This window comes from Eptatretus burgeri, chromosome 20, assembly GCF_056783735.1.
Source record: "Eptatretus burgeri isolate ZD-2024b chromosome 20, Ebu_testis_v1, whole genome shotgun sequence".
In the NCBI taxonomy this organism is placed as follows: Eukaryota; Metazoa; Chordata; class Myxini; order Myxiniformes; family Myxinidae; genus Eptatretus; species Eptatretus burgeri.
Window position 1 is genome coordinate 2152826 of NC_140980.1, and position 26186 is coordinate 2179011.

The 26186-nt window shown below is 47.6% G+C and overlaps 1 protein-coding gene across 3 annotated transcripts; it reads right to left on the reverse strand.

The window, feature by feature from the left end:
- Positions 1 to 583: 583 nt before the first annotated feature.
- On the reverse strand, positions 584 to 25676 carry LOC147008304 (F-box/LRR-repeat protein 4-like). Of its 3 annotated transcripts, XM_085865194.1 has the most exons (10): positions 25272 to 25673; positions 17240 to 17671; positions 15441 to 15816; positions 14890 to 15134; positions 10485 to 10698; positions 10119 to 10190; positions 9846 to 9980; positions 5430 to 5598; positions 4687 to 4900; positions 584 to 2819 (listed from the first exon to the last, which is right to left on the reverse strand). In XM_085865194.1, exons 1-9 carry the CDS (start codon positions 25310 to 25312, stop codon positions 4878 to 4880), a joined length of 1707 nt encoding a protein of 568 aa, XP_085721320.1. In that variant the 5' UTR covers positions 25313 to 25673; the 3' UTR covers positions 584 to 2819; positions 4687 to 4877. The 3 variants fall into 3 exon arrangements, with proteins under 3 accessions (XP_085721320.1, XP_085721322.1, XP_085721321.1); XM_085865196.1 differs by lacking the exon at positions 17240 to 17671 and having other exon boundaries at positions 25272 to 25676; XM_085865195.1 differs by lacking the exon at positions 4687 to 4900 and having other exon boundaries at positions 25272 to 25667.
- Between the last annotated feature and the right edge of the window lie 510 nt (positions 25677 to 26186).

The following is a 26186-nucleotide window of genomic DNA, read 5'->3' on the forward strand; positions in this document are numbered from 1 at the left end:
GAACGACCGCTTTTCGCTCATAGCAGCCGCACGAGACCGTTGCAGGTTACCTGCACCCTCGTGGTGCCTTGATGGGGCGAGTCGCGACGTCCCGTCCCCACGGCAGCGAGCGTAGCCGCGGTTGAGCGGCCCTCCGCGTGGCAGGCGAGCTCTCTCCGGCTCTCCTCACTCGAACGCGCAGGCTTGCGCCTCCAGCCCACGTCTCCTTCGCGACGCCCGGACCTCCACCGACTGACCGCTCCAAGCTCCCGACTCGGACACGAGCCCAGATCTCCACGCAGCTCCGGCAGCAGCAGCACAGCTCCTTACGCTGCGTCCAGCGGCAGCAACCACACCAGCAACGATAGCAACCCCAGCAGCAACTCCAGAGAGAGAGTTCTTTCCACCAGCACAAGCAGCAGCAGCAGCTCCCCTCACGATTCTCCTCAGCACGAGCAGCAACAACAACAACAGCAACGAGATAGAGAGAGGAGGGGGAGAGATAAAGAGAGGGGAGGATAGGGGGGGAGAGTGAGAGAGATAGAGATAGAGAGAGATATAGAGGAGGGAGAGGGAGAGAGAGAGAGAAGGGGGGGAGAGATAGAGAGTGAGAGAGAGAGAGAGAGAGAGAGAGAGAGAGAGAGAGAGAGAGAGAGAGAGAGAGAGAGAGAGAGAGAGAGAGAGAGAGAGAGAGAGAGAGAGAGAGAGAGAGATTTATTACCCACGCCCCGCCCCTCCGCTCTCGCCCCGCTCTCCTTCCAAAACATGCGGGAAATTCTCGAAGAAAGCGTTTTCCCGCCAAATTAGGGACGCGCGCCGCCGCGGTAGTTCTCTTTGTCCCTTGCAGGGTGATTGTGTGAAGCGGTTGGTCCAAAATAACGATAGTAAAGCATAACGACCAACTTAAAGATCACAGCCCCGTCCACACGAATAAACCCCATTTAAACAACGGTGGGGAACTCTAACTGAACACGGACTTATCGATATCACTGAACTTAGGACCTTTATGGTGTTCTGCGAATTTCCACAGCCGTAACAATATGTTGGTTGATGAGGGTCAAGTGAAGGTGAGAAACTGAATTCTCATCTTACAAATGGAAAAATGGTTGTTGGACTTTGATACAATTAATTAAGTATAAAAGGGTAAACTTAGACTTTGATATAATTAATATTCGTCCATAAATAACTCCAATCAGATTAAATTACCAATTTGCATTCAACTAGGAAAGTAATTAAAAGATTTCGGCTGAACCTATTGGGAAAAACAAACAATTTAATGGTTAACACCTGTGCACCTGATCACAAGGATGCACAAAGAATAAACCCCCAGACAGGTGATGTGAGAGAATCTCCCGGACCGAGCGCGCTTCCTCCATCGGCGCCGCTCGTGAATCGCGGGGTGTTCGCTTGGTGATCTTCACCGGAGAGTCCTCGGGTCATCCTGCATCGTCTGGTACTGTAAGTACAGTGTGGAAAAGGAAGGAATGCTGCGGAGCACGAGCCGAGGGCACGAGGTGTTTCGGGAGAAGATAACCACGTGATCACGAAACCTGTGCAGTCAACGTTTCTCCATGGTTGATTCGCCACCAGACAATCACGTGACAAAAAAAACACACCAGGAAGCACAAAAAAGGTTCCAGGGGTATTCGATCGGTCGATACCATATTTGTGCCTGGTGTTGGCTTCATGACGAGAGTAGTGGGCTTGGGATCCCAGGGCCCTGAGTTCAAATTCTCCTTGGCTGTTGAATTAATTCCAGGTGGGGTTGACTCAGCCTGTCATCCTTCTGAGGTCAGCAAAATGAATGCCAGCTTGCTGGTATCCTGTGTTGGAGTGGCGACCCGTCCAGGATTGTGCCCAAAACCCAAGGAGACTGCTGAGGCAGCACCAACTCTCTGCACAGAGTATGGTCCCAATGGATGGATGGATGGATACCATATTTACTCTTGCCGATACTTCATTGTTGTGTTGAATGATGTCATGATGTAGTGGGGAAGCTGCACATGCGTATAATAAACGGGTCCTGGGCTATGGCGTCGTTCCACATCGTCCGTGTCCTTCACTCGGGCCTGCTCCTTTCCTGAAATACGGACGTGAAGGCGTTTCTTAAGTTTATAACAAACCGGTGATGATGATGGGATCTCGAAGGTGATCGGACGTGGGAAGGTATATTCAAGACATGGCGGTGTTTGGGAATATTGGGCCTTTCAAGGAAAAAGTGGATTGTTCGAGGACGACACGGACGGATAGGACGCGTTTTTGGCGCCAAACCGGATTGATGAAGATGTGCAGGCGAGTTTATTTTTGGCAGTTGTGGGAGCAGATGAGTTTAAGTCAGTGAAGAACTTGAGTGACCCAGCTCCGCCAACATGGAAAACCTACGCTCACCTGAAGTCCTTGTGAACAGAACATTACACAACGAAACCGATCGTGACGGTGGAACGTTATACATTTTGGACCTCTTCCCAGGGAGGTCCCAGGAAGATCCAGCCTATCAGTGGACCACAAAACGTAAACGGTTCCGCCTGGAGGAGGTACACACTCCACTGAGTGCCGTTCTCGTTTCTACTTGCAATTTTCATTTTCCTTCCACATCGAGCAACCTCTGTGACCCTCTTGGATCCATCCCCATCAGTTCCATCATCTCCTCAATTACCGTACCAGGTATGTTGAGCTGCTGCAGTGAAGGGCAGTGATTGGCGAGCGATTCGAGGTCAGTGTCGCTGACGGAGCGGTTAGCCGTTAACACCAGTCGGCGCAGTCTGGGCAAGTTCTCGCAACATCTCACCGAGAGCACCACCGCCTGCCCGCACATTCGTACACCAGCTAAGGTCCAGGTTCTGTGTGGAACAGTTTAAGTGTGGAACAATTAAATCAACATAAGTATTGTGTGCAGTTTTTAAATTCCCATAAATTCAAGTCACGTATTGTACAATTCGAGAGGCATTATAGCCACTCGAGTGTTTCCGAAAAAATATAACTTGACAAAATAACAAGCCCAACAAAACCATTCAGTATTCTAAGTTATCGAGACACTGGAAAGAAGAAACGGGATTTAAAACGACGAGGAAAGGGGAGGGAAGGGGGTGTCATGAGAGGAGGAGAGTTCGTTGCTGAAAGTCACAAGATAAATGCTGTGTAAACCAGAAGGGCACTCGGTCGAGAGCGTACCTCTGCCAGGATGATCAGTTTACGTCTTGTATCCCACTGATAGGCCGGATATGGATTCGGACATGAACTAAAATTTAATCGGCTTGTTCTTGTCAACCAACCAACTCATCCACCAAGTTTTGTCCGAATCCGTCCACAACTTTTTGGGATATTTTGTTCACAAAGAAACAAACAAGAAGCCAAACAAACAAACAGACAGACAGCATGGATGAAAACATAGCCTTCATCCACCTTCGGTAGCAGAGGTAATGAAAATGTTACGCTGTTATATGATTGCTTGTGTGTGTGTAAAAATATTTCTTTGTTATTTCCAACCTGTGTCAGTTGTCTTTTCCTTTGTTGGTCCGACAGAATGTAGAATTGGGTGTTCCAAAAAAATGAAAGTTTGATTTTTGCTGCTCCCTGATTTTGCCTGTGTTCCAACACCCCATAAGAACTTATAGGTCAAAAATGAACAAAATTCTATGATATTTAGGGGTTCCTCAAGTTAGCACAATTTTGGTTCATATTTACATAATACACGTAATTTGCACAATGTAATGTACTATTGTAAAAAAAATGCTTGATCTTTTAAACATGAAATAATCAAAATACAGTGACAATGTCTTTGCAGAAATATATCATGTCAATAGTTCAATGTTCAGTTAATTCAAATGTCACTTATATTGTTAAAGTGGCCTTAGTAGGCTTTGGAATGGCCTTTCGGTGGGCAGCCACTACCTGAAGCAGGTATTGAACCTGCTCCTCATCATGGGTCAAACTGCCATTATATGCTGTCATGAGTGCTATGCCGCGCTCAGCAGTTTCATTCACCACTTTGAGTCTTTGAACAGCCTCTTTAAACTTCATATAGAGTGGATCTTCTGGCCACAATAGTGGTTGCTTGACCAGGAAGTTGTGTGCCTCCTCTTGCCCTTCCATGAGCAGCAAATCGAAGATTTTTAGAGAACGTTGGCTGACATATTGTTCCAGTGGCATGGCGTAGTTGAAAGACTTTCAATCCAGATGTTTAAGGATTTTCTCTGCTGGCTTCTTTTTAAAATTGGCAGTCATTGCCATTTTTGTCTCACAAGAGACTCAGTCATCGAAAAGTGCCAATGCCACCAAGTGCTCAGAGAAATACCATAGATGACGAAGCATTGTACTGCGTGAAGTGTTCTGCGTTGTGCACATTCGACGGCAAGTTGTCAGTTACAGTTTGGCAAATTTCAACAATATTGTGGAACTTGAGGAACCCCTAAACATCCTCCAATCTGCTTCATATTTGGTGTGAATGTTTCTACTGTCAAATGGAACAAAGGCACACACAGGGAGCATGAATATTCATACTTTTATTTTTTTAACAACTATTATGAAGCACCCTTGTGTACAAGTATAGTTAGACGGAAAGTTGTACCCAACCTGATTTGCTCTATTCGCGGGTGCTGCAACGACCTGTTCTGCTCAGAAGTTCGCTAGGTGTGGTGCCGAGTGTGTGGCCTCTAGTTCGGTTGCCGTGCCAATAGAAAGGTATCGCGGAAACAGAGAAGCATAAACCTGCTAAGTTGGCAGTCTAAATCAAGCGGCTGCGGATGTCGAAGAATTACAGCCCATTGGATCACGGAGTTATCTGTGGTCGGCGGCCTCAGGACCGGGTGTTAGGCAGCTCACCCCTCATGGTGAGCTCAGAACCCCAGGCCCCAACAAGAACAACAATGAGAGTAGTTGTGCCAGGTACCGGACGAGGCTCATGCCAATGCCAATGAAGCGCCTGCCACACGCACACAGATATAATTTCTCCAATGAATGACAAACAAGGGTGAAAATAGCTCACAGTCATCTGGAGCTTTGGTGTGCAGATAACACAGTAACTCACCACAGTACAACAGCACTCAGTGTAGCACGTACATCCACCAGGACGATAAGGACGAAATGATTCAATTTTGGTGAAGATCTGGAACCGGATACGAGAATTTTTTGAGTGGTTCTTCACCATTGATAGATAGGGGGTCAAAACCGATATCTGAAAACGTTGTATGGACGGATTCGGAAGAAACTTGGTGGATGATTTGTGGAGATGACAAGAACATGCTGATTCGATTTTGGTTCAGGCCCGGATACAGATCCGGCCTATCAGTGGACCACAAAACGTAAACGGTTCCGTCTGGAGGAGGTACGCACTCAACAAAGTGCCGTTCTCGTTTCTACTTGCAATATATATTTTCCTTCCACATCGAGCATCCTCTGTGACCCTCTTGGATCCATCCACATCAGTTCCATCATCTCCTCAATTACCGTACCAGGTATGTCGAGCTGCTCCAGTAAAGGGCAGTGAGTGGCGAGTGATTCGAGGTCAGTGTCGCTGACGGAGCGGTTAGCCGTTAACACCAGTCTGCGCAGTCTGGGCAGCTCTCGCACCATCTCACCGATGTCTGCCCGTACATTCCTGCACCAGCCAAGGTCCAGATCCTGTGTGAAACAGTTTAAGTGTGGAAGTATTAAATCAACATCAGTAATGTGTGCAGCTTATTAATTCCCATTAATTCAAGAACTTCATTGTACAATAAGAGAGCCATTATAGCCACAAGTGTTTCCGAAAAAAATATAACTTGACAAAATAACAAGCCCAACAAAACCATTCAGTATTCCAAGTTATAAACTGGAAGGAAGAAACAAGAAAGGATTTAAAACGATGAGGAAAGGGGAGCGAAGGGAGTGTGATGAGAGGAGGAGAGTTCGTTGTTGAAAGTCACATGATAAATGCTGTGTAATCCAGAAGGGCACTCGGAAGAGAGCGTACCTCTGCCAGGCTGATCAGTTTACGTCTTGTATCCCACTGATAGGCAGGATATGGATTTGGACATGAACTAAAATTTAATCGGCTTGTTCTTGTCAACCAACCACCTCATACACCAAGTTTTGTCCGAATCCGTCCATAACTTTTTGAGATATCCTGCGTTATGTCACTTTACGCCCGATCTCACAATGGCGAAGAATGACTTAAAAACCTCTTTGATCCAGAACAAGATGTGTATCTACACCAAAACCTAATCATTTCGTCACGTGTCACACACCCAAGCTCTCCACCAAATTTTGCCCGAATCCAGCCACAACTTTTTGCGATATTTTGTTCACAAAGAAACAAACAAGCAAACAAACAGACAGACAGATAGACAGGGATGAAAACATCACCTTCATCCACCTTCGGCGGCAGAGGTAATGAAAATGTGTGATAAAGTAATTCTTTGTTGATATTTCCAACCTGTCTCAATTGTCTTTTCCTTTGTTGGTCCGACAAAGTGTGCAAGTATAGTTACACGGGAAGTTGTACCACACCTGATTTACTCCAATAGCGGGTGCTGCACCTACCTGTTCCACTCAGAAGATGTGGTGCCGAGGGTGTGGTCTCGAGTTCGGTTGCCATGCCAATAGAAAGGTATCGCGGAAACAGAGAAGCATAAACCTGCAAAGCGAGCAGTCAAAATCAAGCGACGACGGCTGTGTAAGAAATACAGCCCGTTGGATCACGGGGTTATCTGTGGTTGGCGGCCTCAGGACCGGGTGTTGGGGAGAAACTCGAGTGCTTCCCCTCGTGGTGAGCCCCGAACCCCAGGCCGTAACAACAACAAAAATGAGAGTAGTTGTGCCGGGTACCGGACGACGCTCGTGCCAACGACGATGCCATCCTTCGCTGCCTGTTCCGATGACGATGCCGCCCTACTCCACCCGTTGCGGTGACGATGCTGTCCTATTTTATCATTTTTATCAAACTATATTTCTCATGGCGAGTTTGTCCCAAGAACTGCGACTCATAACTGCGAGCAGTCGTTTCTACGTGGACGCTCACAAAAATGCGAGCCATGAAAAATGAAGTTCACAAGGTTTGCTGGCCATATTTGAGAGAAGGAAAACGGTTAAAATGTATTTCTCTGGAACCACTTCACTGATTGAAGCAAAACTTTAAATATATCCACTTCCCATGTGGAAAAAGGTGCGATCACAATGACATCACAACGTTAAAACATGCCTCAAATTGGGAAGTAGATCACACATCTAAAGTTTTGCATTGATCAGATAAGCAGTGATTTTGTGTTAAATATGGCCAAACAAACCTGCAGACAGAGTGGGGGGGGGGGCAAGATCGGAGAGGAAACGGGAGATGACAGAAAGACCACCGACCTGCCTGCGGTGAGAGAGTGAGAGACCCAAAGACTCAGCCTCACCACGGGAGATACCAATGATCCGAAATGCCTTGATTTCCACGGCGTGAAGTCGAGAAAGGTGAGATGCAGGAGCACCAGCCCAGAGAGGAGGGCAGTCCTCCATAAGGCTGCGGAAAAAGCTTTGTATGTGGTCAGGAGCTCCGGTGGGCCATGGACTTCTTCCAGAAAGTTAAGAAAGTGGATGAGGTGGTGGGGGAGCAGGGTGCGGGGTCCAGATGGTCCTTTCTGAGAGACAAAGTGAGAGTGTGAGATTTGTCAGGATTGAAAGACAAGTTCCATGTGTTGGACCAGTTGTGATTTTATCCAGATCTGCATTGAGTGAAGAAGCTGCTGCTTGCCGTTCTGAGTGATGACAGATGGCACAGCAGAGGGTGGAGTCGTCAGCAAAGAGATAAAGGGGATTTTCCAGAGAATCTGAGAGATCATTGATGAAAACCAGAAAATGAACAGTGCCCAGAACACTGGATTGAGGAACTCCAGCCTGGCCAGGAAGAGGGGATGAGAGAACTCCACTTCTGGCCACACGTTGGCTGCGACAGGAGAGGAACTCTACGAGCCATGAGTGGAGATGTCCTTGGACACCATATGTAGAGAGTTTGGTGAGCAGGGCAGGGTGCCAGACCGTGTCAAAAGCAAGCGATATGTCTGGGGATACGGCTCTGATTTCACATCTAGCATTGAGGACCTCCATCCATTGTTGGGAGAGCAGAGGCAGCATATCCAGGTTAGAGTGACCTGGTCTGAAACCAAATTGATGATCGGAAATCAAGCCATTGGAGAAGAGGAAGGATTTAATGTCTGAAGCGATGATGGATTCCATGACCTTGCTGATGATTGCGAGAAGGCCGATTGGTCTGGAGTTGCAGGGATCTGTTTTTGCACCTTTTTTATGCAGGGCGGTATTGTTTGCTGATTTCCAAGAAGATGGCAGATGACCTTGAGCAAAAGAGAGGGTGAATGGAACAAAGAGAGGTTGAGCAAGAGCAGAGGAGCAAGGTTTTAGGACACGTGGGCTGATGGCGTCTGCACCGATTGCAGAATCTGAGTCGAGGTATGACAGCAAACTCTCCACCTTGTCAGGAGAAAAGGACACAGAGTCCAGGGACAGGTGGGTGCGATTGGGAAAGGTGGATACAGAAAGCGATTGGTTTTGGACACAAGATTTCGATGCAAACACCGAGTTGAGGCATTCAGCCTTTTCAAGTGCGGTATCAGCAGTGCGGGAGGGAATGGAGGGGATGGAGGGGGAACATTCACCAGAAACAGTTTTGATTCGATGCCACCACGATTTGGAGGAGGGAGAGAGGTTTGAGAGTTCAGACTTGACATGAGAAAGTTGTTGTTTTCTGGCTCTCCTGAGGGAAGACACACACTTGCTACAAGCTTTATGGAAGGAACTTACATTACCCTCAGTTGGTGAGCTTTCCATGAGGCAAAGGCAAGTTGTTTCAGGACAACTGCCTCGCCACAAGCTTCAGTGAACCATGGATGGAAGGAAGGGTCGGACAACTGAAAACGACAGAGGATAAATCTGTGCATGAGGGAGAGCAAGTTTCTTTGAAAGAATTCCCAGGATAAGTTGATGTTGGAGAAAGGAGCGATGGGAGACCAGTCTGGAAGTTTGATGACTGCTTGGAGACCCTGTCAGTCAGCCTGAGTGAAATGCCAGACTCGACGGCACTGAGTTGGTTCTCTGATAACAGTCAGAGAGATGTCCACTTTGACAAGGACGTGGTCAGAAGAACCGATTGGAACGGAGAAAGAACAGCAGATATTTTCAGAGAAATTTGTCAAAATCAGATCCAGAAGAGATAGAGTACCATTGGTTGAGATAGGGGTCGGGAAGTTGACCGATTGAGTCAGTCCCAATGATTCGCAGAAGTCTTTTCAAAAAGTGCCATGACAGGTGAGAGAGGTTCCCACACCGAGCCAACTGACATGATGACAATTGAAGTCACCACATACGAGGAAGAGAGAGTTCAGATGAGAAGATCGAAGTTGGTTCATGTTTTCGGAAAGTGAGGTGTAAATGGAGTCATCACTGTTTGGTGGACGGTTCAGTACACATATAAACATGAGGTGGGAGTGGAGGGGAAGCCGTATTCAGAGGTATTCATGGGGGGAGGGAGGGCAGTGCATGGAGAGTGAGGAATGAAGTATTTGATGAGGAGAGCAACTCCTCCACCAGGATGAGGCTGAAGTCTGTCATTCCTGAGGAGGGAGTGACCAGCGAGAGATAGTTGGGAGTCAGAGACGTCTTGAGGGAGGAAAACAGACAACATTGTTCCTATTTCAATGGAGAAAAAAAAAAACTTCAAAAGCTTTCAACTTCACTCACCTTGTGATACAAATCATATATTTGATGTGATAATGAACGATCTTCATCATTTCGTGTGAAACTCCAATTTTCTTTGTCCCAAATATACCGCTTTCTCCTTATTCAATAACAGAAACTTTCAAGCATTGTGTCCGTGTTTCTGTAAGGCCAAGTACCTCGATATCCTTACACCGGGATGTCAGGTGTGCCAATCCGACCTCCGTCAGCCCGATGGATCTCCACATATCGAGCGAGCGAAGCTGTTGGCAGTTTGAGGCCAGACTGAGTAAGACCGTGTCAGGATGTCCCACCTGAGGTTGGAAAGATGAGGAACATGCATCGTGACACCCATTGCTGCAGGGGAAGTAAATCAGCTTGTCTTCACAATCATAAGGGACTATCGTTTGACTGTAAAACACCACTGCGGTCGTAGAAAGAGATGCACATACCTCAGAACAGCCTCTGAGGTTGAGATCCCTCAACTCCGTGCACTTGGAAGTTATCGACAGAAGACTCTCTGTCTGAAACAAGATGGGAGTACGATGTCATCCTTTAACTCATCCTTTAAGATTCAAAAAATCTCACAGGCAGTAGACCATGTAAATTAAAGAAGGGCACCACCAAGGCCACATCGACCTTGCCTCGTTCAATGGGATATGGAAGCAAAGTAAACGGGAAATGTATGAAATTTCCGCTTCAAATGTTCCTCTCGATTTAACATTGCCACGAAATAAAATCAAGATTTACTTGCAATGATTTTATAAATGACAAAATTGCGAGAAAGTGAACGTACATAAACTACGTGAATAGCTTACATTGATCTCCGTTCGGTACAGGACGAGGCGTTGTAGCCTCTGCAAGGACGAGAGCTGCCTGAATTCTCCGGGTCGTATTCCGTCACATGACGACAGGTCCAGGTCACGAAGGTTTGGGCAGTGCTTGATTACAGATTCCAAGGATTTCTTTGTGATCCAATGGCAGTTTGCCAGCTCCAGGTGCAGTAGGTGCTCAGACCACTCACCCAGGAGCCTAAAAAAAGTACCGTAGTTAGACATTGGGATGGTGTTTTAAACAAAGTCGTGAGAGACAAGACAAACTTCAAAACCAACTTAACATCGACACACGTTTGCTGCTGTGGTGGAAAATTTATTTTTAAATCTTAGCTCAATGGTTTTTTTATAAAGCCGAATCATTGATTTAAACTTCACAAATAAAGTCTTTTATCCCATAAAATAAATATATTAGGAAAAACCGAGATGATGGACAATGATTGATTTGAAAGCTCATCAGAAACATGATTATTACATTCCTCTATGAGTATGTGTCTGTTCTGTGATTCGCTATTAATTATTCCCATGTGTGAATGTTAATTGATTGAAGCTTGTGTAATCCCAAATATGACCCCATAGACATGCATATAAGGTCCATGAGGACATAATTGATACAGCTCTGTGTTCTTATTGCTCCATAAACTTACAGCTAACAGCTTACTTACGCTTTTAAATGCTTGTGAAGGTATAAAGTCTATTGCAAAGCATTGTAATTAACCAAAGTCGTTTTGTCATAATATCTGGAGTTGTTCACCATGAAGGATCATGGGTAAAATGATCTCACCCAGAGTTTAGGTAACGTCCTTAAAAAGAGGAAGCAGCCCACACATTTGCCTTCGCATGAGAGCAACATATTCTGCCCCAAGGATGAGCGAGCCCCTTGCCCTGTGAATCGAACTGATCGCTTGCAATCAAACCACGATTGAGTGGGAGATGAATTCCCATACTTGCACATGGAGACCGTTGTTCCCATGCTCGCACACAAACAATATTTGGTGTTTTGCTAATTAGAAATCTGAGGAACATTGAGTGATGTGTAGTTTTGTGAGTATAATATGTACTGTTCTTTGTCCGACCCATGCCCCCTCTTTCCCCCTTTCTATGAAAATAATTTTGCTTTAAAAAGTGAGGCTTGTGAACAGAACTCTGAGAGAAAGAAGTTCACAACAGCTCATCTTGGTGTTGCTCTGTGAATTTGTTTCTTCTCATTGTTGTGGAAATGGCCCTTAGTGTGCTATTAAATATGGGATTAGCCCAGACCCCCCCCCCATTAAATGCATGTTTTGCCAGGTTGTTCGGTAAATGGACGTTACATGTGTGTCGGGAGGTGTAAGAGGCTGTTTATTGTTCGTACAGTGGTGGTGGACCAAGAGCTTCTTCTTCCTTCCTTCCCCTCTCCAGACGAGGCCCTGCCCAGTCGGCTGAGGGAGTGGCCGAGAGATGGAAGTGAAACTGAGGGGAGGAGCCAGTCGGCTTCGAGGCGAGCGAACGAAGGAAATGCAGTGGTGGATCTGCCGGGAGAGAAACTGAACCTGAGCGCGCCGAGTCTGCCTTTTTGGCAGTGGGAGAGGCGGCCTGCACATCAAGTCGGCGATCGACTCTTATGAAAGGTGATTCTGCTGTGAGAGAGACGGCAGCCGGCTTTGAGAGGTGAGCGTGGAAAAGGAAAGAAAAGATGATTCGACAGAGAGAGAAACTGAGAGGACGGAGTTGGGAAGTCGGGCTTCGAGGCGGGAAGGCAGGAGAGGAGATGATGGAGCCTCTGACGGTCCCTGCTCACACCAACGGCTTGACACGTTTGCGGTCTGCTTGCTGGAGCCCGGTACCTCGATTTGGGCCTTGTCTGGTGCACAGCTGAGGCCCATCGTCGACCTTATGCGGGGTCAGAGCGCGCGGAGACCGCGTGCGGTGCGAAGGGGGCAAGAGTACGACGCCGCAATCTTGCAACACGGCGCGTTCGAGCTGGGGCTCGAAGCCGTGGACATCCGCTTGTTGCGAGCGACATTCGTGCTTTTGACACTGTCCTCTCGTCCATGAGACATCACCAAGTACTCTGTCTTGTTTTGCATGCATGCTGTCTGTCTGTCTGTCTTTGTCTGCACGTGTTGTATAAGGAATATCTCGGTAGGGACCCCCTCGAAACCTGTAGTCTGTGGTTCCCTAGTTAAGAACGGGTTGAGAATTGTTTATAAAAACATTGTCATGAATTTTGCTTGTGTTGTGATCCCCGATGTTCCCCAATAAATCTGGTTGATTCAGATGAAGTTGCCGCTATGGATTAATTCGTGTCGCGTCGAGGAACGATCTGTTCGATTGGCATATAAAACCAAAAATGGTTGCAGACTGGCAGAAAACGCTCGGCATCTGACACAACCAGTCTGTAACCGGGGTTATTTTTCCCCAACTGGTAAGGTACAAGGATTGCTTTGGTATCGCGATTGAAGACGCGTGACCCGAGGCCTGTGCCGAGCCGGCCGGCGTTATAAACCCCGGAGACGGTGCCAAGGATCGGGCGAGAATCCTGCCACCCCGGATCCGCAACAATATGCTGCACCCTCTATGTCGTGGAAATAATTTTACAAAAGAAGATAATTAAATGAATGATATTTTTCACGTTCCAACAAATGAGAATGATTAGATTACATGATGATCGGATGCAAAAGGCACGGGTCGCAGGGTGTTTCACGATCATTCTTCTTCCATAATAATGAATGTCACTGTGTTTGACAGTGTGTGTGTCCTCCATGACTTCAAAACCATGAAATCTACCAACCTGATACTTTGCATGCATACGAAGGGAACTCCGAGGGAGTGCATTGGTGATCATAGGGTGTTTAGTTTAATTAGAAAACACCTTTTGAAAAAAATTAACAGCCTTAAATAATTATATCCTTTTCCGGCACCAAGGCAACCTCGCTCTCCCTCGCTGGGGTCTTCATTCGCTATTTTTTGGCCTGCTCAACAATGCCTTGACTTGGAATAGGCCGCAATGCTTTTTCAACGATGAAGTTATTTTTTCACTTTCCTCACTAATATCATCGAATGCCTGTTCATCATCCCGACAAATCACTGGGTACATTGTCATGCTTATAAACACCTGGAGACACCAGAGTTCGTCGCTTTATTTCATTTCCGCATCTGCCATAACCTCAACATTCGTTAATCTGAGCCAAATTACAAAATTTAAACTCAGGAATTCAACTTATCAGCAATGCAGAGCTTTTCAGCAGCCGACTACGAACACGAAAAAAAGTTTTAATTTGTCCATTTCGGACATTGTTTGATATTCTGGGGGTCTCGGGGTGCATGTATGTTTAAATTACCAATCGACGATACGTATGGAAATACCCAAATAAAAAGAAACGGATGGGCCAATCCCCACCAACTTTAACAAACTTGCTCGTGGTTCCCAGGGTCAGGTCAAGGGAACAACCCAACCCCAAATCCAACCTCCTCCCCCTCACCCAAATAAATTATCTGCATGTATGTTTGTGTCGGTCTGAAAATCATGGAAAAAAACAGCGAGGCCAATCCCGAACAAATTTTGCAAACTTACTGGGGGTTCCCAGGGTTAGGTCATGTGAAGAACCCCTCGAACCGCTGCAAGGATAGTGTGTGTGTGTGTGTGTGTGTGTGTGTGTGTGTGTGTGTGTGTGTGTGTGTGTGTGTGTGTGTGTGTGTGTGTGTGTGTGTGTGTGTGTGTGTAAGTCTGACAATGAAGGAATTAAACTCAAAGAAAGAAACAAGGCCATTTGGCCCTTCACTGCCGTGGTGCACTCACGGGTATTTTTTGTGTTGGTTTTTTGTTTTTGCAACAGCTTTACAAATCGATCTCATTGATGGTTTTCCAAAGTCTAAATAACTCGAACTTGATCTGGTGACCAAGCTTATTAATAGCAGTTGGATACAACCGTCAAGGAATGGTGATGGGAAGGGATGTGATAGGACGTGAGGACTGTACAAATACAAACACTCAATAGCATCATGACGTCGGAAGAGCCACCTGTCAAGGACTGCTGAGGACATGGAAAAGGATTTGAAAGGACAGAAGGACCACACAAAAATTAATTAAACGAAATAAAAACAGCAGCAGCAACAATTCCGTGACGCAATGGCGTCCAACACCGGAATTCCGTGACTTCAGCATGGGAAACGCTTTGAGAAAACTCTACTTTTGATCTGGTCAACCTGGATAAACTGAAGAGTGGTAAGTAAATTTATATCCTGTAAGCAGAATTGTGACTGGTAATTATGTCGACCAAGTTTGTTGGTGATCGGAGAAGCGGTAAGAGACGAGACAGGAGAAGAAACTGATCAGAATGAAAGAGAAGTGGAGACGGTTCACCTCAACCCAGGCCGTCGATTACTAACTTTGCATTCAATTACTCACTGTCTTAGGACCGTAGGACTGAATTTTCCATCGTTTCCAGTCCATGAGAGACCGAGCGAGCGTGCATGGGTGAGACGAGGCTTCAAAGCTTGAAGGTCCTCCTCGCAGAGAGATGGCCAGAAAGGCTTGAGGTCCAGGTGTTTGTACATGGAAGGGTTGTAGCAGCAGTCGTGCAAGGTACTGCTGCATTGAGCGAGGCAGAACAGCTCAGGGAGTGTCAGGTGAGATAAAATAAGTTCGATAATCTGTCGTGGAAGTAAGGCAGCAAAAAAGAAATCGATTTAATTATCAGTGCATCAACCTGACCAACTGTCACTATCCAGATAGTCACGGATGTCCATCAAATGACAAACCAGTAACTCTAAAAACAACCCAGGTAACCACTAGTGAAGCCATCAAGGCTTCCAAACACAAACAGACTTGGACAGCCATTTCAATGTTGACACCATTGTCTGAAACCATTCTGAAGCCAAACAATGAGATGATGTGATCTGGAAAACCAAGTTTAAAAAGAACAAGAAAAGATGATGAGTGGGGGTTCACATACTCACCTCGAAAGGTAAAAGGTCATAATATCCATTATTTGTGAAGGGGGAAAGCTTCTCTTCCTCTTCGTCCACCCTCCTTTCTTCCTCCATATGTTCAACCATATCTCGTCTCCTTCTTTCCATCGTGCTTTGTTTCTGCCGAAGTGTTTCTGACTCAGCAAGATCTTCATTCTTGCTCTTCTTTAGTTGCATGATGTCCACCGGGATACCGTACAGAACGACAGCGGCCAGTTCCACGTGGTAAGCGTTCACGGAGCAACTGAACTCGACACGGAGGACGTTCGTCGCAAAACCTGGTGGTTGTATCCGTGGGGAAAACGTGAATGGGTCGCTCGGTGGAAGATCGGTGTCCGCAGGGCCGGACCACAGCGTCCGCCACCTGCATCGTACATCACCAAAGTAAACCTTTTGAGGAGTGTCCTTTTGATTTTACCATGAAGTAGACATTGTGTATTAGGGTGTGGCTCATGTCGAACATCATCTCCAATGTGATACAAACGGATGTGTAAAAGGACATGACTCACATTATTAAATAAATTAACAAATAAATGAATGAAACTTGATGTTGCATTCAAAATTTACACAACGATCCCCTTAAGCTGTGTGAAATGTCATGGCTTGAGGATGAAGATCTTACAGTACAATCGGGGACTGACATGATGGTCTAGACTCCAGAGGTACGCACACTCACCTTCAAGCCGTCTCGCCTGGGTTTGAATCTCGACCCAGTGACAAACTGTCATCCTGATGTTTCACAGGCAAGGTGATTCATCAATGTGTGTGTCGTCCCTCGGATGGACGTTAAAGAGCCAATGGTGTCTTTCGTGAAGAGGAGGCGAGCTATTACCAACACCATGGTCAAGTTACAAATTCCTGCCACAACTGGCATTGGGCACTGCATCAGTGGCAAAGCCGCACCCTCAGCCAATGACCCGAACCTGAAGCCTTGTGCTGCATTCGGACAAAGAACAAGTACAATAGGACAATTATGCTAAAGAGGTTAACCTTACTCCATCTCTATTACTCCCACACTGCAGTTGAGTGGCGAAACAACACACCACAAACCACACCACACCACATCCACACTCCTGGTGTGATGGCTAAACAACTCCTTCATTGTCATTTGTGTGATTAAAAGAAGTGCAGATCGCAACGAGACAGGGTCCATGTTGTTGATGTTGATTGGTTGTGCAGACAGGGTCCATGTTGTTGATGTGCAGCCTCTGCATAATCTGGCTGCTGGTTGCATAATTTTCTGAGCTGTGCCGCTGTTACCAGTAATCTGGTACTCATTTTGCCGACCAAAGAAGGATGACAGGCTGAGTCAACCTACCTGGTGTTATTTCAACCTGAGATCTTAAGCCAGCCACCTTAACCATTAAGCCAACACTAGTCTATCTGGGTAAATCTCCATGCGAGATCTGGAAAAGCATTCAATCACTTGGATTTTTCGACCACAAAGTGGTCTTCAAATGGGCCTGTGCAGCCTGGGTTGTCAGTTGCTAAATTAACGCATGGGCCACACCTGTGTGGAAGCTGTTGCTTTCAATATACACTCATTTACCTCGGGGTTTCCAATATTTTGTCCACTACCTGTCGATCAAATGTTATAAAAAACCAGGTAACTAATCCATTTATTTCACGAAGATGTTATTGAAATCCCGTTATCATCATGTAAGACCAGTGAGCGGGTAAACATACTCCCAAAGCAAACGATAATTGGTCATTTCATCCCTTTTGGACTCAGGAGCATAAAGACTTTAAAACTCGTTGGAGATTTAAACCAAAAGGGTCATTGGTACCTGCACACAGCAGAGTCTTCACCGTCATCCCGTGACTTGGCCAGAATACGAACCACATGTTCAGGGTGGTACGTCTCCAACACCAAGACCCCGGTCGGGAAGACGGGCTCGTCGAAAAGTAACTCGATGAAATCCTGGCTTTTAAACCACTCGGGATTCTTGGGACAACGTCCGGGTGTCCATCGGGAAAAGCGGTCCCACCACGACCCACATGTTCTCGGCATGGGCACGTGCAGGAAGTCCAAGTAGATGGAAAATATGTTCGGTGGACCCACCACGTTGCTCATGGAATTGTATCCTCCATACTGGGAGCTCAGGTCCAGAACTTGTCTCACGTATTGAGGGCACTCGAGATGAGACGACTGCGGGAACAAACCTTCAGGGTCTTCCTGCAGTCCGGGTGCATCTCCTTGCCGTTGGTTTCTCCTGGTCCTGTTGAACAGGAAGAGCAGAGCAGGCTCAACATGCAAACGTGTATTGCATACAGTCGTCCACAAATCCACAACTGTGGAGTAAAATCCACAATCGTGATCCAGTTCACGTCGATCACGTGGTCATTTCAAAATTGCACTTGTTATCAGGAACTCAGATGATGTCATCACTTCCCCCCCCCCCCATTGTATCACTCAAAAACTTACTCTCATCTTACCATGGTCCATTTTACTCGTTAAATGCTGACAGATCTACGAAAATCGATGTGTGCCACCCATATTGCTTTCCAAAATCAAACTTTTGCAGCTTTGAAGAAGGCGTTGAGCATATTCCAAGTGAAAATATTGTTCAGGATTCAGCGACGGAGGGGTTCTCAACCCACTCCGGCAGTCTCCGGGGTTTATAACGCCGGCTGGCTCGGCACAGGCTTCGGGTCACGCGTCTTCAATCGCGATACCAACGTAATCCTGGACCTTACCAGTTGGGGAAATAGAACCCCGGTTACAGACTGGTTTTGTCAGATGCCGAGCGTTTTCTGCCAGTCTGGAACCATTTTGGTTTTATATACCGATCGAACGGATCGTTCCAAGACGCGACACGAATTAATCCACATAGCAGCAACTTTATACGAACCAACCAGATTTATTAGGGAACAGCGGGGAACACAACACAAGCAAAATATTCACGACAATGTTTTTATTAACAATCTTTAACCCGTGAGCAGGGACAGTAAGAAACTCCGTCGCCAAACGCAGGCCGAACCTGTCGATGTCCTCCGCTCGAAGCCGACTCCAGACACAGCAGCCAGGTCCTCTCGAAGCAGATAGCAGCTTCGGCGCTCTCAGTTCCACCACCGACCGGACTCGGCCGACTGCTGATTCTCTCTCGGCAGAATCACCACTCGCTTTTCTTCGCTTGCCTCTCAAAGCCGACTGGCGTTTCTCTCACGGCAGAATCACTTCCGTCCTCTCAGTTTCTCACCACTTTTTCCTTTCCTTCTCGCCTCGAAACCAGAGCACACCTCGAAACCGACTGTTCCCCCAAACTAAAAAAACCCACGAGGTCTTCGTTCGCTCGCTTCCGAGCCACTGGCTCTTCCCCCTTTACGAAGCCGACAAACTTCTCCCACCAGCTCCACCTTTTCTTTCTCCAGTCCACTCCCCCTCAGCCGACTGGGCGGGGCCTATCGTCCGGAGAGGGGAGGAAGAAGAAGCTCTCGGCACACCACCACTACACGAACAATAACCATGCATCCTACACCTCCCGACACACATGTAACGTCCATTTTACCGAACAATCTAGCTAAACATGCATTTAATGGGGGATCTGAGCTAATCCTATATTTAGTACCACTAAATATTTAGTACCAATAAATATAAACACTACCCCCACCTTTCTCCCGAGCCTCCATCTGAGGAAGCCCACGGCAATGGCCCTGACTCACGTACAGCACAGATCTCTCATTTACTCTGGCCCACAACATGGGAACCACTTAACTCCAAAAACCAAAGTGTCACAGTAAGATTGGCATGTCCCTCTCCTCGTGTGTCGGGTCACCAATCTAACAAACAAATTCACACTCTATGCACACTACTTAACATTCTAATTATGGATTTGAACGGGAGGGCATTCAATTTTACTTAAACACCAATATTGGCATAGGAGCAGAACATTCAAAGGTTCAAAGTTCTTTCACGTGTTCGCTCCTTCATGCCCCTCCCGGCAGTATTGTCCATTCACCCCTGAGGGTTTCCTCACTTCGTGGCCTTATTGGCCTCTCACCAGGTGAGTTCAGTCGGCCCAGTGGCCTAATCTCACAAAGAGTTCTTCGGCCCACTGAGGCCACAAAATGGCATGAATCTTTGGCCGCAACGGCCCACAAAAGCACTTTGGCCTCAATGGCCCACAAAAATGCTTCGGCCCATCTGGCCTACTCACAAGCAGCAGCAGCAGGCAACAAGCCCTGCATTGGACAGCAGGTGACACAGCAATGTTGGCACGGTGATATCGATGGTAAACAAATGCAGTTCAACCAGGCATTTCAATCCTTCCTAAAACAAGCCACTCTTTGTAATCCACTTGCTTCAGGTGTGTTTAAAGCTCTGCCTGTAATGTCTCCACCGCTTTTTTTCAATAATCACCCACATCCACTCGTGCCACTCTTATGTCTTCTGTCATCTCTCAATTTGCAATCACTTTCGGTACAATTTTCAATCAAAATTTCTTACATCCCAATATGGCCTGCTTCTTTGGCTCATTGGAAAGGGAGTGAGGGAATGAATCCCTCATTTCCCATTACATGACCCCGCCGCCTTTCCCCCACGGGACAAAGGGGTCACGTCTCAATTGGGGTTGTGGTCCACCCCCTCCTTTTCTCCAGAGTTCACGGAAATCAGGTAAACCCCAATCAGGGAGGCGGCCTCCCCCCTCTTCTCCATAACTCCCTGAAGACAGATAAACCCCATTCAGCGAGCCAAACCCCTCGTGTGCTCAGAAAGGTTCGAAGACCAAGTGACACACGCCAGTGCCACCCGCTACTCATCTGCACTCCACTCCAAAGTTCCTGTGAGGCTGATTGAGAAATTAAAATCCAATTTCTGAAGCAGGCTCCTGGATGCAGCACCTCCAATTCTGTAAGAATCTATGCGGAGCTGTCCATTATGGTTTCCATCCCCTGGCTCAAGTTCTGTCCTGGTGGCATTTCTATTTCCCCTTGCACGTCTAACCTATTTCCCATGTCACCACTCATTCCATGCTCAGGCCTCCCACACACAGCAGGCTGCACACATTCCAAGGTTATGTGTTGACCCTCCACACCTTCAACCTTGCCTGTGCACTGACCAACTGCCTCGCACTCCAGGGCTACATTCTCGACCGCCAGGTGAGTACCCACACACGTTTCGGCCTCGACAGCACATACCGGTGCTGTAGTCTGGACTGTGGGCTCACAGCATTCGTTCACAGGCACTCCACACACACATTCAGGGGTCACGTATATGTGCACCCCATCGGACAGAGTCTCTTCATTAACATAAAATCCAATTTCTACCTTAAGCTCATCGTCCGCACCATGTATGCATGTACCCACGTACCTGCTTCGTTCCAGAGTCACCTCGGTCCGGTCGCTTCTCTCCAGCAGGTTGCTCATCATCGGTTCGCCACACTCCTCTGGGGCTGTCAGCTCCACACGCTGGACCTGCTCAAAATGTGTTTCATTCGTCAACAACCCCGTATGCTCCCTCAATGTCTCCTCCACCAGGGTTTGCTCTAATTGTGGTTTCATCCAGCGAGTGATGTCAATCAAGTCCCGGACCACTAACATTACTCCCTGTGGTGATGTCACACATCCCACATTACTGTGCTGTCCTACTTCCTGGCTCCATTTTCTTTTCCATTCGAGTCGTTCTTCCTCTCCGAGCCTTTTTAGTTGATCGTTATCTTTCCGGAGTTTTTCCATCTCCGCGTACTCCAACCTTGCTCTCTCCTTTAGTTGGTCAGTTTCAAATTCGTTTTCTTTTTGTTTTCTATCCCACCGTCTCTCATGTTCTTCGTTCTCCAATCTCGTCGCTTCCTTCAATTGGCTGATTTTCCTTCCCTGTTTCATTCGTTGTTCTTTCACTATCTCCTCGTACTCCAACCTCGCTTTCTCCTTTAGTTGTTCTTGTCCTTTTTGTTTCCTCTCCCATTGTCTCTCATGTTCTTCCTCCTCCAATCTCGTCGTTTCTTTCAATTGGTTGATCTCCCTTTCCTGTTTCATTCGTTGTTCTTTCGCTACTCTTTCTTGCATCTCATTCTTTAGTCTTGCTTTGGCTGCTCGCTGTTTGATCTGCACAGTGTGGTTCTTTCATGTTTCATTCTCCGTTCTCTTTCTTTCCTCCCTTAACACCCTCAGTTCGTTTTGCAATTCCCTCTCTTTCCTTTGGTGTTTCTGTAACTCAGAAGCTTTCTTTTCTAATTCCTTTCTCATCTCACCTCTTTCGCATGCTTCCTCCCTCAATTCGTTCACTCTCTTACCGTATTCCTTGTTAATTTCCAGTTTTGTTTTCCATTCTTCTTCCAATTATCCTTCCTATCCCGTCATATAAAATTCCTTCCTTTCCCGAGAATTACTAATTTGCTCTTCCTCTATTATTTTGTTCAGTTCGCTCTTCTCTTGTTCCAACTCATGGATACTCCACTCTACTTTCCTCTTTTCTCCCTGTAATTCTTCGAACTGTCTTGACTTTTCCAATAATTCTTCCTTCCTTTGCTGCAGAGATTTATCACCTCTTATTATCTTCTGTTCTCGGCTTTCTCTTATCTGATCGCCTGATCTTACCTCTTCCTTCAGTTGTTTCAATTCCAAATTGTGTTCACATTTTTCCTTTTCTAGCTTTTTTCCCCATTCTTTTTCAAAGTTCTTCCTATCCTGGGAGATACCAATCTGCTCTTCCTCTATTCTTTTGTTCAGTTTGCTCTTCTCATATTCCAACTGACGGGTAAACAACACTACTTTATTCTTTTCTCCACATCGTTCGTCGACTCTGTTGGCTATGTCCTCTTTCAGCCACCGAGTTTTTTCCCGTACATCGGCCAATTGTTGTAACCCACCGTACACATCCTTTTTCTGAAGCTCGTCTCCGTGCCGTTGTGCCTCGTCCAATTCAATTTGCACCTCCTTTATATAATTCTCATAACTCCTCACCTCTTCCAAGGCATCCCCCAATTGTGTCTGAAGCTTGCCAATGTTCACGTAGTCGTCCTGCCACGCCTGCCATGGCGCGTGCCGTGACCACGTGGTTTGAACCGGTGGTCGGGAGCCTCCGCCTCGTGTTGTGCCATTCGTTGCGCTATTAATAGCCCACTCCCACTTCGTGCCGCGCCAAGGTGGAGCCGCGCCGCCATTTTGCGACTCCTTTTTCTTTATAATTTCCAAGTTTTTCACCCGATCCGCTCAAAATAAAAATCAAATTTGCGAGCTTCGGTTTTTTTTTCTCGCGCCTCTCGTAACCAATGTTCGCGGTGCGAAATGTACCACAGGTCCAAATATCCCGCTCCTGACTGCCAAATGTTAAGGATTCAGACGGTGTAGTTCGACGGGTGTCGGCTCCAATCCGTAGCCTTTTTTTAACGTATCGGGCTAATTTATTCCTCTGGGGCACACCGGGAAACACACAAACGCAAAATATTCACGACAATGTTTTTATTAACAATCTTTAACCCGTTTTTAACTAGGGAACTACGGATTACAGGTTTTGGGGAGGTCCCTACCGAGAAATGTCATAAACAACATGCAGACAAGACAGACAGACAGCATGCAGACAAGACAGAGTACTTGGTGATGTTTCATGGACCAGAGGAAAGGGTCAAAAGCACGAATGTCACTCATAACAAGCCGATGTCCATGGATTCAAGCCCAAGCTCGAACACGCTGCGCGGCAAGACGGCGCTCGCCTTCCCCCTTCGCACAGCACGCGGTCTCTGACCCCGCGTAAGGTCGACGGCACAAGACCGTTAGATCGACGATGGGTCCCAGCTGGGTTCTCTCAAGGTCCAGCATACAAGTCCAGGCCTGGCCTGTTCACCAGACAAGGCCAACTCGAGGTGCCGGACTCCGTAAGCTGGGTCCATGGGATTCCAAAACGTCGTCGAGCCATGAGGTGAGCAGGGACAGTCAGAGGCTCCATCGCCAAACGCAGGCCGAACCTGTCGATGACCTCCGCTCGAATCCGACTCCAGACTCACACAGCAGCCAGGTCCTCTCAAAGCAGATATCAGCTTCGGCGCTCTCAGTTCCACCACCGGCCAGACTCGGCGGACTGCAGTTTCTCTCTCGGCAGAATCACCGCCGTCCTCTCAGTTTCTTACCACTTTTTCCTTTCTTTCTCCCCTCGAAACCCGAGCACGCCTCGAACCCGACTGTTCCCCCAAACTGAACCACTCCACGAGGTCTTCGTTCGCTCGCTTCCGAGCCACTGGCTCCTCCCCCTTTACGAAGCCGACAAACTACTTACCCCAGCTCCACATACCACCACTGTACGAACAATAAACATGCATCCGACACCTCCCGACACACATGTAACGTCAATTTTACCGAACAACCTAGCTAAACATGCACTTAATGGGGGATCTGAGCTAATCCTATATTTAGTGGACAACGAACGGCCATTTCCGTAACAATATAAATACACAGTTAACGTGGCAGACAGCGTCCTCTTCACTCTCTGCAGATCTGGATAAAATCACAAGCTGATCAAACACTTAGAATATGTCTTTCAATCCTGACAAATCTCACACCCTCACTAAGTCTCTCTCAAAGGCTGGAAGTTTAGGCTGTTAGTTCCCCCCCCCACCCCCCACCCACCCTCCTCTCTCTCTGTCGCTGTCTGTCTGTCTCTCACTCTCTATCTCTCTCTCACTCTCTCTCTCTCTCACTCTCTATCTCTCTCTCACTCTCTCTCTCTCTCACTCTCTATCTCTCCCCCCCCTTCTCTCTCTCTCTCCCTCCTCTATATCTCTCTCTATCTCTATCTCTCTCACTCTCCCCCCTATCCTCCCCTCTCTCTATCTCTCCCCCTCCTCTCTCTATCTCCCCCCTCTCTCTCTCTTCCCCTCTCCCCCTCCTCTCTCTCTATCTCCCTCCCTATCTCTCTCTCACTCTCTATCTCTCCCCCCCCCTTCTCTCTCTCTCTCCCTCTCCCTCCTCTATATCTCTCTCTATCTCTATCTCACTCTCTCTATCTCTCTCACTCTCCCCCTATCCTCCCCTCTCTCTATCTCTCCCCTCCTCTCTCTATCTCCCCCTCTCTCTCTCTCTTCCCCTCTCCCCCTCCTCTCTCTCTATCTCCCTCCCTATCTCTCTCTCTATCTCCCCCTCTCTCCCTCCTCTCTCTCTCTCTCCCTCTCCCCGCACTCTCTCTATCTCTCTCACTCTCTCTTTCTCCCCCTCTCCCCTCCTCTCACTCTCTATCTCTCTCACTCTCTCACTCTCTCTCTCTCCCTCCTCTATCTCTCTCTCTCTCCCCCCTCTCTCTATCTCTGCCCCTCTCTCTCTATCTTTCCCCCCTCTCTCTCTCTATCTCTCTCCCCCTCTCTCTCTATCTCTCCCCCTCTCTATCTCTCCCCCCTCTCTCTATCTCTATCTCTCTCCCCCTCTCTCTCTCTCTCTCTCTCCCCCTCTCTCTCTATCTCTCCCCCCTCTCTATCTCTCCCCCTCTCTCTATCTCTATCTCTCTCCCCCTCTCTCTCTCACTCCCTCCCCATCTCTCCCCCTCTCCCCCCCTTCTCTCTCTCTCTCTCTCTGTCTCTCTCTCTCTCTCTCTCTCTCTCTCTCTCTCTCTCTCTCTCGCTCCCCCTCTCTCCCCAACTTAATGTTTCCCTCAGTGAAGTGACCAGTTGTATTTGCTCAAATATAAATATCATGAGCAAGGATGAAGAAGAAGAAGACGTGATCTGACTTTCGAGCAGATGTAAGATCACCTCAGGCTAATGACGGAGTGAACAGCGCAGAATGTTCGTGAGGAACAACATGACGTTATTCGATTAAACACGTCAGCGAAGCAACGACGACCAACTGCAACATCCGATATTTAGATTTCCCACCCTGAAGAAACCCCCTTACCCTGAGGAACGACGTCGATGTCGTTCTCCAATTTGGTTCATTATTGTGTCTCTCGAAGGGAAACTGAGGTAATGTTCACCGACCTGGAAGGTTCAGGTAAAGGGAGCAAAGACTTGCACGTTGTGAGACCTCCACTTCTCCTGTATCAAGGCCGACGATCTTTTCCTGTAAACCTCGTGACCAGGAACACGTGATGAGAAGTCGTCTTGACCCCGCCCCAACGTACGGAAATGGCGGCTTGTGTTCCGTTCAGATGACGTCATCTCGTTCTCATATTAAATCGCTGAAAAACCTTCTTTAATCTTGTCGTCGCACATTTTACTTGTTTTGAAGCTTTCCTTGATCCACATTTGTCACACTTCCCGTGTTAAATCGATGTTGTGCTGATATTTGCAAACAAATGAAACCGATGAACTGGCCGGCTGGTCCATCGTGCCTGTGTGACATTTTACACTTATACTCTTTTTTTTTTTTTACAATTGGATTTCTCACCAACCTGTCTTGCGATGGTTGAAGTTGGATCGAGAATGTCGGGGAATGCCCCCGCCCGCCCCTCTCTCGGGGGCCTCCCGCACTCCCCTGCCCGCCCCTCTGTGGGGGACCTCCCGCACTCCTCTGCCCGCCCCTCTGTGGGGAACCTCCCGCACTCCCCCGCCCGCCCCTCTGTGGGGGATCTCCTGCGCTCCCCCGCCCACACCTCTCTGGGGGGTCGCCCGCACTCCCCTGCCCACTCCTCTCAGGGAGGCCTCCCGCACTCCTCTGCCCGCCCCTCTGTGGGGAACCTCCCGCACTCCCCGCCCGCCCCGCTCTGGGGGGCCTCCCGCACTCCCCCGCCCGCCCTCTCTGTGGGGCCTCCCTCAGGGTCAGCCCCACAGGTACGCCTGATTCGTTTCCGTGCCTTCGTACACAGCACAG

Excerpts from the sequence above, each read along its gene's own strand:
- LOC147008304 (XM_085865194.1), bottom strand. The coding sequence starts at position 25,312 with ATGAACCAAATTGGAGAACGACATCGACGTCGTTCCTCAGG. Across the intron at positions 15,817-17,239 it reads GAAGACTCTGCTGTGTGCAG|GTGGCGGACGCTGTGGTCCG; the intron begins GTACCAATGACC and ends TGTACGATGCAG. Across the intron at positions 10,191-10,484 it reads TGTACCGAACGGAGATCAAT|ACAGAGAGTCTTCTGTCGAT; the intron begins GTAAGCTATTCA and ends ATCTTGTTTCAG.